The sequence below is a fragment of the Cervus canadensis genome, chromosome 2 (genome assembly GCF_019320065.1).
Source record: "Cervus canadensis isolate Bull #8, Minnesota chromosome 2, ASM1932006v1, whole genome shotgun sequence".
Classification (NCBI taxonomy): domain Eukaryota; kingdom Metazoa; phylum Chordata; class Mammalia; order Artiodactyla; family Cervidae; genus Cervus; species Cervus canadensis.
Genome location: NC_057387.1, coordinates 41,688,943 through 41,702,534, shown reverse-complemented (window position 1 = coordinate 41,702,534; position 13,592 = coordinate 41,688,943). Strand labels below are relative to the sequence as shown.

Sequence of the window (13,592 nt, the reverse complement as noted above, 5' to 3'; positions counted from 1 at the left end):
CAGGTCATCCACAAGAGCCAGTATCTCCTGCAAAAACCCCACATAGTCCTGCTTTTAGGGGCCCTGCAAGGAAACTGCCAAGGTCACTACATCCAAGAAAGCTCAAAGATACAGCTGTTGATCAGGTATTTACAGTTTTTCCTGGTCCAAATGCAGTTTACCAGCCAGAAATCACTTTTATTGTGTTGCCTTATAACATAGTCAACACTACCTTTACCTGTTTCCAGGGAAACAAAGCTAGAAGGTCAACCGAAGTCAAACTGTCAGGCAAAGATGGAAAAGAGTTTGATAACTCTGTATTCACAAATGCATATCTTTAAAAAAGAGCAATTACCATAGTCTCTCCAAAAAAAGAAGGAAAGGAAAAAAATGAAAGACAAACCTTAAAAAGATAGTTTTTTATCAATATACTTACCATCAGCAGCTGCACCATCTGCTACAAATATGTAATAGCTTGCATTTAGATCAAATCTATTCTTAACCCCAGGAAGGGTAATGTTTCTTCTGAAAGAACACTGCATAACACCATCTGCCAACCTCCAAGCCATGTCCTCAAGAGGATCCTGCAAACACACACAATGGGTCTTCTCAGCACATTCCAAATATTTGCTAAAAATAAGATGTGATCAAAATCCTGGACCTGTTCAATTTCCTTTCTCTAAGATCCTCTGTGCATGTTTTGTCTGCAGTGTCATTGTTTTTCCACTTCCTCTTTGAAGAGTACAAGTAACACATTCTCCCAGTTTATTTGTGTTTATCCCACTTGGCAAAAATAGTATTTTTACTACCTAGGCTAGAAACTTTGGCAGATGCACTAACTCCATCTGGCCCCTAATATACAATCAACAACACTAAAGAAATACTTAGCAAGTAATACACTAGTAGCCCAAATGCAACTTGTGAGAAGCTCTAACCTCACAAGAAAGTTATGCAGAGAACATGTCACTAGGTGGTAGCTACTGCCCCTTCGGAACTCATTTGCTTGTCAACTGCCATGTGAAAATGACATTTCTCTACCAGAAATAGGCCACATTTGGCACAGATGTCAACATTGGGCACTTAAGACAATTGCCCAAGACACTGAACCAGCACCTACCATATATATCCACCTCTTTCTCATCAGTCAAGAAATTCTGTGTCACTAACATAAACCTCTTAAAAATCTGTCTGCAAGCTTTTGAAAAAAATGTGGCTGCTTTGACACTCTTAACAAATCATAAAATATTTTTAACAGATGCAATAAAAAAGAATTTAAGAGAAACAAATAAGAATTCATCTTTAGCTAAAAAAGAAATCTTTCCTCTGCTTTCTAAAGCATAGAAAAGGGGCATGGTAACTGTAGTTTTTATTACTGGGCTGTATACTGGAAATTTGCTAAGAGAGTAGATTTCAGCTGTTCTCATCACAAAAAAACAAAAAAGTAACTGAGGCAATAGATATATTTATTAGCCTGATTTTAGCAATCATTTCACTATGGAGAGGAATATAAAAACATCATGCTATATACCTTAAATACATACAATTTACACATATATATAATAAAATGCAGAAAGGTTTCTCCCAGACTATAAGATAGGAGCTCTGCTACCAGGACCCTGTTTGGTCTCTGCTGCTAGCTGCAGGTTTGGAAGCTATTTTGCACCACAACCATGGCACTGTCAGCCATATAGCCAGAAGATGGACCAGCCAGGTAGAGAGTTCCAGAATCTTCACACCTACCCCAGAATCCATTATAGGGTGACTTCTCCCTGTCAAACGGGAAGGTTGTATGTGGACAATCTGATCTTCATGAATACACACATAAGCATCATCATCACCCTGAAAAACAATGGCAAATGAAAAAAAGATCAAGGGAATTTCAACAAGGGAGCATTCTTTATCAGTCTAATTCTTATCTCTCCTTTAATCTCCAATATTCCTTAGCTCTAAAAATTAAATCTTACTTAAAGTGATTATCAGACAGCAGACTGCATCTTTAAAGCACATTTAAGTTATGGTACAAATGAATGACAGGGCTTCCCTGATGGTTCAGCGGTTAAGGAATCCACCTCCCAATGCAGGAGACGTGGGCTCAATCTCTGGGTCGGGAAGATCCCCTGGAGAATGAAATAGCAACCCACTCCAGTATTCTTGCCTGGAGAATCCCATGGACGAGGAGACTGGTGGGCTACAGTCCATTGGGTCACAAAGAGTTGGACCTGACTTAGCGACAAACAACTCTACCACCACCAAATAAATAATATGGATTTTAAGTTATTATGTGTAGTTTTGGTTATTTCATCTATTCTAAATTGTTCTCCATAAACTATCTAACAAGGTCTTTAACCAGCTTTTGTCACTGAATTCCTTAAACAAAACCCAAGACTAACAAGCTATAATTAAAGTCTTGTTAAAAATACCACTACGATATTCTAACATTCGTAAAATTTACAAAAAATTTTAAATTTCTTGTAAAAAGTTCCAGTTTTAACTCTCAAGTACATAACATTAGCAAAGAAGTTCCCTGTTACACATCTTATACTCAAATCAGAATTAGTGCAACTCAAGAAATTTGGAGTTGTCATAATTTAAATCACTACACACTATGGCACACGGACTAACTTTGGCCTGATGCCTGTTCTTGTACTGGCCACAAGCTGAGGATGGTGTTTACATATCTAAGTGGTTTTTTAAGAATGGTATTTCATGATAAGTGAAAATACATTAAATCCAAATTTCAGTGCCTACAGATAAAGTTTGACTGGAACACAGCCACACATACTAATTTACAGCAGTCTGTGGCTGCTTTGGCACTATGAAAGAGCTGAGTAGCTGCAAAGAGACCGTGAGGCCCACAGATTCTAAAGTGGTTGCTATCTAGCCCTCTGCAGAAAAAGTTGGCTGAACTCTGATTTAAACAGACAATGTGTATTTTCTAGAATGTCTATCATCAATGAAACAATAGAATTTTCTTGTTATTTCAAACAAAATTTAGTATAGCAAAATGGTTGATTTTGAGGCAAACTGATGGTAAGAAGTCAACTAAGTCATTAAGGCAAATCTCTCAAATACTGGTGAGGTGATGAGGATGAAGGAGAGGTAACTCTCAGTTTTCAAGGCTCACGGTGAGGGGAAGAGGAGGTGCTATGACAGCCTTATGTCCAGGCAGCTGTAGAAACCCCAAACTTGGAGCATGGTAGAACACACATGAGAAGTTCCAACCAAACCCCAGAATTAGACAGAACCTCCTACCCCTGTTTGCTCCTCTCAGTTCCAGCATTTAGAATGCACTCTATAAGAAAATATCAAGTGAGAGAAACAAAGATGACAACATAGTTCTTATGATCAAAAGACTATGTTTTAATAGAGGAGACAATTAAAATAGTACGTGAAATATGATAAAATAGAGATTTAAACAAAGTGCTATAGAAAGAAAAATTAGGTAGGGTCAAAGGATTGAGAAAGGTTTATCAGAAAAGATAGCATTAACTATGCTTCAGAGAATAAAAAATACATGTGGCTAAGGTAGAGCTGCAATTAAGGGAAAGGTTTTTCAAACTAAGGAACTTCTAGGACCAAAGATATAGAAATATAAAAAGTATATGGAAACTTTAGGAAACAGGTAGCACAAAGCTAAAACATATACAGGACAAGGCCAGAAATACCAACAAGCACTTTGAAAAGTTTCGAAAATATGTTAAAGAAAAAAATATTTTCCTGTAACTACTAATGGTTCACCAATGTTTTGGGGGCTAGGATTGAGGTTACCTCAAATGTAGTCTAAAATCATAACCTGAATCTATTGTAAAAATTGCAGGGCATTCTACAAAACAACCAGCCAGAAAAAAAATCAAGAAAAAAGGTAGGGTAAACATTCTAAAGAAAAGGTGATTAAAGAAATATAACAATTAAATGCACTGACTGATAACTGATTAGTCTGGATCAGAGATTTTAAATATATATACACACACACACATATACACATGACTTTATTGGGACAATTAGGGAAATTTGAATATACACTATATTGAATAAAATTATTATATTATATATTTGATGGTGATATGATAATTATAGGAGAATATCCTTCTTAGTAGATACATACTGAAAAGGAAACACAAAAGTTCATGATAGTTGTAACTTAATTTTCAAATAGTGCAGGGGAAAAATGTGTGTTAATATACAGTGAAAAAGTTAATCTACACACACACACACACACAGGGAAAGAGAGAGGGACAAATGCAGGTGAAGGGTTTACTGGTGTTCCTTATACTAGTCTCTCAACTTTCACCTAGGTTTAAAACTTTTCAAAACAAAAAGCTAGGGTGGGTCAAAGAAGAACCTGAGTGGCGAGTAAAAGAGAGGAATCTAAGTCACAACGCTTTCTTGAACACCAGAGAAGATGGTGGCAGCAATGAATGAGATAGTCAGTCCATAAGTTTCCCAGACAGTATCTGAAAAGAAGCAAAAGATCAGTAATAGTTACTTTTTTACTATTGTTGTTGATCACCAAGAATGGGAAACACAAAAGGCTGTTAGAAGGGTAGGTAATAAATTCACTTTGTAGATGATGGCCTGTGTTGTCCAGAACACTCATCCGGAAGTAACCACCCAGAAGCTGGAAATTTCAAACTGGACACACAAGAGAGGCCAGCACTGGGAGCATTCTGGAATTTGAGTGTTAAGAAATTATGTACAGAAGAAGACAACACTGGGCAGGGGAAGACAGAGAACAGCGGCTAATACAGTGTGTATACCTGAACACTTTATCTCAGAGAACAAAAAAAATCTAAGATGAGGGAGATGTGTATATTCTGAATTTCAGTTAAAATTCAGATATTAACAAATACTGTTAGAAAAAATATGGAAAGCTGCACGTTCAATTTTAGTGATGAGGTCTAATAGCAAAACAGAACTGCTATCATAATGTACAAACCAAATTGGAAAAAGGTATAATTTAGCTTATCTAATCAGTATTCATACCATCAGATACCTTCGGTATTTGAACTTATAGGACATACTGATAAGAAATCACAGGTCATAAAAATATCCTAAGAATTTAAAAATAATCAAAAATAGAAACAACCATGTTACAAATATTTTTGGTGATGATTTATTACCCCCAATTTAGGCAAACAGGTGTACAGATGATTTTAATCATCAAAGAGGTTTGCTCCATAAATTAACTGCACCTGTATAATTAAGTCTTTTTATAAACATGTTTGATGAGTACTATACTAGAAACATAAGATTTCTAAGTAAGATAAATATATCTCGAATTAGAGGTAAACATTTTTGCGTCACCTATGCCTACAACTTAGAACAGAATTAACTGTTCTACTTGTAGGCTCCTCATCACAACACTCGATGTAACAATAGTGTCTTTTCCTCGGGCTGACAGATTTTATGTGACCAGAAAAGGAAACGTGTTAGTGTACCACTGCAGGGAGTTTGGCTAGGATTCTTTTATTTAAGTGACTAGAATACAATCTAAATGTGTACTCTACCTTACACATGCACCTTAATGAACCTACATTTATTCCAACAAGGCTATCATTGTTAACCCCTGCTGGACTCTTCTTCAGAGTTTCCTTCAAAGCCAGTTCCCTTCACATAAACAGGCCCTACCACCATCTTTCCTTATTGTTTTACAGTCACATTTATTTTTAACCCAGCCTCCTCACGCACCGTATTAATAAGGTTCATTTTTGCCAAAATTGAGAACAAAAGGGTATGCTGTAAGCATAATGGTAATTACAAAAGGAAAAATGGGGGAAATGTTTTGAAGAATTGCAACATCATTTGATCAAGTATAAAATTTCCCATAAAAGCAACTTTAAAAGGAAAAGAGTCACGATTTCTTTTATGGTATTTTTAGAAGCCTATGGGATATCTTCTATCTCATAGGTTTAAGGTATACCCTGTGTTGAATGAAAAAAGATAATGAGTGCATTGTGAAACTACATTTTAAAATATACAGGTCATATCACATATTGCAATGTCATCCACCCCCAAAAAAGTCACATGTGGCTCCCTGAAATATTTGCAGCCAGCATAACAAGGATTACTGCGATTAGGATGCACTTTAAAGGAAAATATTTGTTCTTCTATCACAGAATCTCAGTGTTCCTTTTCTTTTTAAAAAAAAATAATGATTTCCTTAAAAAGTGATAAGTTTAAAACCTAACAGGAAGAAAACTCTCAAGAAAAGACTCCTTGCATTTGTTAATGTGGAAATGAGAGGCTTTCTCCATTTGTAGCCAACCCCCTCCACAGTCAGCTCTGCTGGAACAGGATAGACACATGTCCTGGCCTTTAAAGCCTTCTTCCTCTCCTGGGAAATCAGAATGCTAATGCAGGACTCTGTTCTTCCACACCACAGCACAAGGCTGCCACCTACAGAATCTCTTAATCCATTCAGCACTACCCAAGGAGAGAGAAATTTCGTAAACCCAGTAAAGAAGCCATTTATGCCTGGAGACACTAGGTTTAATTCCCTGTTGGGGAAATGTGCCATGACCATCAAAACGGGGGCAACAAGAGCAGCAATCCAGGCTGTAGTCACTTGAGAAAACTAGGAGTTGAAGACCATCACAAACAACATGAGATTTTATGAAGAGCAACTTTTTCTTAACTGCACTTCCTGCTTTATCACAGAGATAGAAGTAGATAAAGTGGCAAATCCACTGGAAACAAAATGCTTTTCCTAACTTTCCTCAGGACAGCCTTATTCTTAGAGATATTAGTATGGAATGGCTCAACTCAACGCTGTTTAACTGAGAATCCAAGTTAGTTTCTCTGACCTCCCTTCCCATTCCTCCCTAAAGGATGAGAATCTGACTCTGGAACAAATGCTAAACTGCTGTTGATTATCACTCACTCCAGTGACTCTCCATTCATCACCACTGATGTAAGTGAGAGGTACAAACCATCCATCGGTCATGAGAAAATGCCAAGGATAAATAGCCTTTACTGGGACCGCTCATTTCAACCATCACAGATTGGTCATCTCGTGTGAAAGACAAGAAGACACAGGCAAGCTCCTTCTCTGGGTCACAGTTCAAAGGACTCCTGATGCAGAACTTCTTCTTCCCACAGTCTGAAGCATTGAACTAGAAAAATGACAGGGGGGAAAAGACTCTTAATTATCAAACAGGCAATTCATCTCCAATGACAGAAGAGCTGCTACCTTGAAGTATGGGTTTTAACAAGAATACATTTTCATAATAAGGATTCAAACAAGGGGAAAAAGACCACATCCCAAATTAAAAATTGTCAAAGCAGTATTTAGGTTGTAAACTTTTAAATTTAATTAATATTAATTAAAATTTGGAAGACACAACATTAATTGGACTATAATTACACATGAGTATTAAGATCCCTTTAATACACAGAATACTTCACATTAATTATGTTCTGGAGCAAAGTTTCAAGTAAACTTTGAGAAATTTCTTAGGGAATATTTAAGTCCACATTGACATTCTTGCCTAAAGGATATCCTCTAGCTTTCAGAGATGGAATTTTTAAAAGCAAACAAACAAACCCTTAGCAAGTTTTTATATTTAGATCCTGGACCCTGCCTCTAGAATTCAAGTTCAAGTTTGACATTAAAATAATGTAAGAAAAAAATGGTTACTCCCATATATACCACCGCTCCAAATAAGAGTAATAACAATTTAGTGGGGAAGAAGCAAAAACCATCTATGATGATTTAATTCAGAGCTTCTCGGTGTGGCAAATAAGAAAGACTATTGAAAAATGTCAGCTCTACAATTTGACAGAGCAAACAAACAGTCTTACTGAGTTAGAATGAACTGTGACACCACATTTCAGAAGGGAGCTAAATATGAGTTTAAGTCACTAGATTTAATGGGAACTGTACAGAAAAACTCATCTCTTCTTCTACTCTTCCAATATTTCTGGCCACCAAACAGGTGTGGGCATTTTCCACAATAAGCAATTCTGCAATTCTCTGCAGACATAACTTAGTGTACTACAATTCAACTCTACTCTGACACTATCTACCTGAAATTGGTGTCAGGTCCCACAGGCTAAGAGTTCAGTCCCACAAAACTGCACCCACTTCAGATGCCCATCACAGATGCCAATCACAAGCTCCAGGCTGCCACCTGTACTTCTGAATTGCTGGCCATAAACTGGAGGTTCCCAGCACCTCCTCCTTGAGTTAGGTAATTTACAAAGATGGCTCACAGAACTTGGGAAAATAGTTAACTTACTAGATTACCAGTATATTATAAAAGGATAACAACCCACAAATGGCCAGAATGGAAGAGATGCATAGAGTAAAGTATGCAGGAAGGGGCAGGCACAGAGCTTCCATGACCCCTCTAAGGCACCAGCCTCCCCACACCTCCATGTGGTCAGCAACCCAGGAGCTCTCCGAAACCTACACTTTTGGAACTTTTATGGAGGCTCCATCATGTGGGATGGAGAAGGAAATGGCAACCCACTCCAGTATTCTTGCCTGGAGAATTTCATGGACAGAGGAGCCTGACAGGCTACAGTCCACGGGGTCGCAAGAGTCAGACACAACTTACCGACTAAACCACCACCCCTATCATGTGGGATGAAGGATTATTAGCTCAATTTTCAGCCTCTCTCCCTTCTCTGGAAGATGGCGTCAGTGGGCTGAAAGCAGCAAGCTTCTAATCATGGCTCAGTGTTTTGGGGGACCAGCCCCCATATCCACCAAGAGTCACCTCATTAGAACAAAAGATACCCCATCATTCAGGAAATTCCAAGGGATTTAGCAGCTCTGTATCAGGAACTGGGGTCAAAAGGCCAACTATTAACAGAAACCAAGCAGAAGCCAATAAATATATATATATATATATTTGTGATTATTATTTCACAGGAACTTAAAGAGAAAGTATAGTAGAGTGGAGAGAACAAGCCACTAGAAGCTAGGAAACAAGAGTTTAGCCTGTCTCTGTTCTCCCCTTTACTCCATTGTTCCATCATGTTTGCTAAAGAACTTACCTCTCAGGGTCTCTTTATCTTTATGCAACAGGGACCCTGAGGTCCCATCTGTCTAGCTCTCTACAAGTGCCAACATCCTGTGACTTTGAATGAATCTCTCCATAATTGGAGATTATAAACTTGATACAGAGATACAATAAAAAATCTCCAACAAGAGCTAATGCCTTTTAAATGAATATAAGAAAAGATAACAATCTTTTTTTAGATTGTTAATAGATTCCTCCTGGGAAGCTCAGATCCAAACTAACTGGGAATCCCCTAAAGCAACTTTAAAATAAATAAACATTGAGACTAAACAAACAGAATTACTGCAAACAACAAATCGGATTGTTTGGTCAAACAAAAGTTCATAATAGTGTAATCAAATGGCTCATCACGTGTTGTGTAATGTGGAAAAGAAGGTAAACAAAACAAGACGCTATATAGGGGCATAGAAGCTTTAGTCTTCCCTATGAGAAAAAAGAGCTATAAAGAGACAGGAAAGTGGAAGGAAGAGAAAAAATGAACTAATATTTACTAAATACCTATTAAGTACAAATCAATCAGAAATCTTATATTCATTCTATTTGGTTCTCACAGTAATATATATGATTCTATAAGAACTAGATATTATTATTTCTCATTTGTAGGTGAAGAAACTGAGACTTTAGTCTCAGTTTTAAGATTTAAGTAATTTGTCCAAACTCAAACAGAAATTAGACGAATCAGAATTCAGGCCCAAATTCGTTCTTCTAACTGTAATAACCTTCCATAAGACATTTTTTGTTATAGTCACTTCTGAATTGAGAAGTCTAATTCATCAGAATTGCTTTCAGTAAAACAGTTCTGATGTTTGTAACATGAATAACCCTTTCCAAGATGTGTTTTTTTAACTGTACTTCTTTTGAATCAGAGGGCCTAAATTTTATAAAAAAATTCTAGCTGATGAGCTTGCAAGAGTTCAACCTGTAGAATTCTGCAGTACTCATTGGCCTTAGTTGAAACAAGAGTGAAGAATTACATCACCGTTTCAAGATTCTACCCCTCACCCACACCCCTCCCAGTTTAGCTGAAAGCTAAATTTAGCTTCAGCTTTAAGCTCCCTCTTCAGGTTTGCTATTTGGCTGTATTTTAAAAAAGAAAATAAACCCTGCTTCTTCAGATTTATTTTCAAATGAAAACATATCCACTGCTAGTATAGACTACATGTGAATGTCACAACCACACCTTGAACATGTAGGGTCCTGCACTCCTCATTCTAACCTATAAGTCATAATGTTGCAGTGAAGACTCCCTCCTGACTTCCTGACAGGCATTCAAAACCCTGCTACCAAAGCCCAGGACAGCTACTCCTTTACAAACATCCTCAAGCACAGAACCACAATTTCTAAGGAAGCTGTTCCTTGAGATCGTATTTGATGAAACTATAAAAACTCTACTCACTGATCTGGTTAAATGGGAGACCGGAGGTCCTGTTGGCATGGGTGCCGTTGTGGCTGCAGGTGTTGTAAAAGGAAGTACATTTGGCTGTGAAATTACAGGACCAGGAATCTTCACCCAGTAGATCTTGTACTTCTCAACGACTGTGGCCCTGAAATGCAGTACCAGCGAGATTAGAAAGAACCATGATTATGGCTCATCAAACAAAAAAAGGTAACTAACTAGGGACATACAACCTAATACAGGTATTTTCTGGATATATTGAGGGTTCAGTTCCAGACCACCACAATAAAGCACATATTATGATAAAGTGTCACAGAATTGTGGGATTTCCAAATGCATACAAAAGTTGTGTTTATACTCCACTGTAGTCTATTAAGTGTGCAGTAGCACTATATCTAAAAAACAACATCTATACCTTAATTTTAAAATTGTTTCATTTGCTAAGTTGTGTCTGACTCTTTGGCGACTCTAACCCACCAGTCTCCTCTGTCCATGGGATTTCCTAGGCAAGAATACTGGAGTGGGTTGCCATTTCCTTCTCCAGGGGATCTTCCTGACCCAGGGATCAAACCCATGTCTCCTGCATTGGCAGGCAGATTCTTTACCACTGAGCCACCAGGAAAACTCAATTTTAAAATGCTGCTGCTGCTGCTAAGTCGCTTCAGTCGTGTCTGACTCTGTGCGACCCCATAGATGGCAGCCCACCAGGCTCCTCCGTCCCTGGGATTCTCCAGGCAAGAACACTGGAGTGGGTTGCCATTTCCTTCTCCAATGCATGAATGCATGCTAAGTCGCTTCAGTCGTGTCCGACTCTGTGCAACCCTGTGGACGGCAGCCCACCAGGCTCCTCTATCCACAGGATTCTCTAAGCAAGAATACTGAAGTGGGTTGCCATTTCCTTCTCCACAATTTTAAAATACCTTCTTGCTAAAAAATACTAACCATCATCAGAGACTTCAGCAAATTATGGTAGTAACATCAGTGATCAGTGACCACTGATCAATGATCACCGTAACAAACATAATATTGATGGAAAAGCTTGAGATGTTATGACAATTAACAAAATGTGGCCCAGAGACACAAAGTGAGCCAATGTGTTGGGAAAATGGCTCCCATAGACTCATTTAATGCAGGGCTGCCACAAACCAATTTGTAAAAAATGAACTATCTGTGAAGTCAAATAAAGCAAAGTGCAATAAAACAACAATGCCTATACTACCCGACAGAATTTTGTAGGAGGCAAATCTCTAATGACTCTCTTCAACCTCACTGCTAAATGAACTTTGACTGTTCTCTCTCTTGTCTTATCTGTTCTTTTGGCATATTCACAGCAGCTATGAATGCCAGACCCAGGGACTGAAGTGCACAGACTTCTACTCCTGACGTATACATGACATACTACTACTATACTTATCACAGTGGTTATTCAAATTATTCCAAAAAGCATGGGTAACAAGCAGCTACAGAGAGAAGCTGTACAGAGGCTGCACAAGCCACGCTCAGCTCTAACTGGGGTCAAATCTCCTTTTTCACATTCCACTCAACACACAGGTGCATAGCTGCATTACTGTGTGCTGGTGATCTGTGTCCAAAGTGAAGCAGAAAATAGAGACAGGATAGGAGAGCAATTCTCCCCTTAAATGACATTCATGACATCCCCCTTTATGACATTCCATTTCCTCCTTGCATGTAAGATTGAGACAAATACTGTTCTAATTCTACTGAATTTCATAATTCTGAGGAACACACAAGATCTTACTTTTCTGACAATCTAATCTGCAAGTAGCAATAATGAAAAAAAAAAGTCATTCAAATTTCAGGACTGCTTTTTTTCATATTCTCATACTAATACAGGAAGAAAACTTTAAAAAGTATTCATCCATACACCATACAGACTCTAGTTATTAATTGATGGCTCTTGTTAGTTTGAAGGCACTACAACACTTCATTCACTCAACAAATGTCCAAGTGTCTATTAGGTCCTTGGTCCTGGGCTAGGTACTCAGTATATACTGCTGGAGAAAACAAACAAAACAACCACTTACATTAGTAAACGGGTGTCATTACTATACCAAACCTCTGACATACTGGTGAATGTTCAGTAGTTATAAAAAATGATGCAGACTCTAATTACTGCAATTATACTAGTTACAGAATTGCAAACTTTTCTACTCACAGGAAGGTTATGTGATTGGGGGCACTGCTTGGAGCATCCCAATAGACTTTGATTTCTGTTTTTTTCGATGGACTTCTATGACTTACAGCTGATCCCTGAAAGAAAATGGAAAAGAACTACCATTCAGTTACCCAATAGCTCAATATAGCTGGAACTATAACCATTTATCACTGTACAACCCTGGTATTCTGTTAAACACAAGGACTCGGGTGCTCAATAAATATATGTTGATTGGTTGACACCAAATTAGTAGCTGGCTCTAGAGTCAGCTGAAATGTAAGAACTGAAGAGACTTACAAATACTGGATGTGTTGATGCTGTATAGAGTCTGTGCATTATTTCATTTATGTGGGGCTTTCCTGGTGGCTCAGTGGTAAAGAATCTGCCTGCAATGCAGGAGACCTGGGTTTGATCCCTGGGTCAGGAAGATCCCCTGGAGGAGGACACGGCAGCCCACTCCAGTACTCTTGCCTGGAGAATCCCACGGACGGGGGAGCCTGGCGGGCTGCAGCCCATAGGGTCGGACAGAGTAGGACATGACCAAAGCAACCAAGCAGCATTATTTCATTTATACTGTAAGTTTATGGTTTTCTATTAATACATACAAATAGAATGCAGAATATTCACCAAAAGAAAAAATTCCTGCCTCCAAATATGTAGTATTATCTTTTAGTAATTCCTTTCTTTGAACAATCTTGTTTCCCACTTTCATTCATCTGGATACTCATCCTTTGAGGTCTAGCTTAGATCAGCTCTTCTAAAAAGCACTCACTCGATTCCAAACTCACTCAATTACAGTCAGTGTGGCATTTCTGCCATGCCTCTCACCCACCCTGTGTATGGTTCTAATCTGAGTCATCATATCAGTCTACTAATGTGTCTGTCCTATATCCATATGTTCTGTTTATGAGTCATATAGCATATGTCCATATGCTTTACTTATGTGTAAGGCTCTGGACTCATCAAATAACAAATCTTGTTCATCACCATATCCCTTGCAGGAAAGTTCCTGGTA

The 13,592-nt window shown here is 38.1% G+C and overlaps 1 protein-coding gene across 2 annotated transcripts in view; it reads right to left on the bottom strand.

Annotated features, from left to right (window-relative positions):
• FRRS1 (ferric chelate reductase 1) overlaps positions 1–13,592 on the bottom strand; it is a 53,001-nt gene that overhangs the window by 24,771 nt on the left and 14,638 nt on the right. For both annotated transcript variants that reach the window (XM_043460558.1, XM_043460557.1), the window contains exons 4-8: positions 12,578–12,672; positions 10,402–10,549; positions 6,909–7,091; positions 1,720–1,818; positions 416–563 (exon numbers count right to left, since the gene is read on the bottom strand). In XM_043460558.1, the coding sequence (XP_043316493.1) occupies positions 416–563; positions 1,720–1,818; positions 6,909–7,091; positions 10,402–10,549; positions 12,578–12,672 (673 nt within the window). The remainder of the gene's footprint in view (positions 1–415; positions 564–1,719; positions 1,819–6,908; positions 7,092–10,401; positions 10,550–12,577; positions 12,673–13,592) is intronic.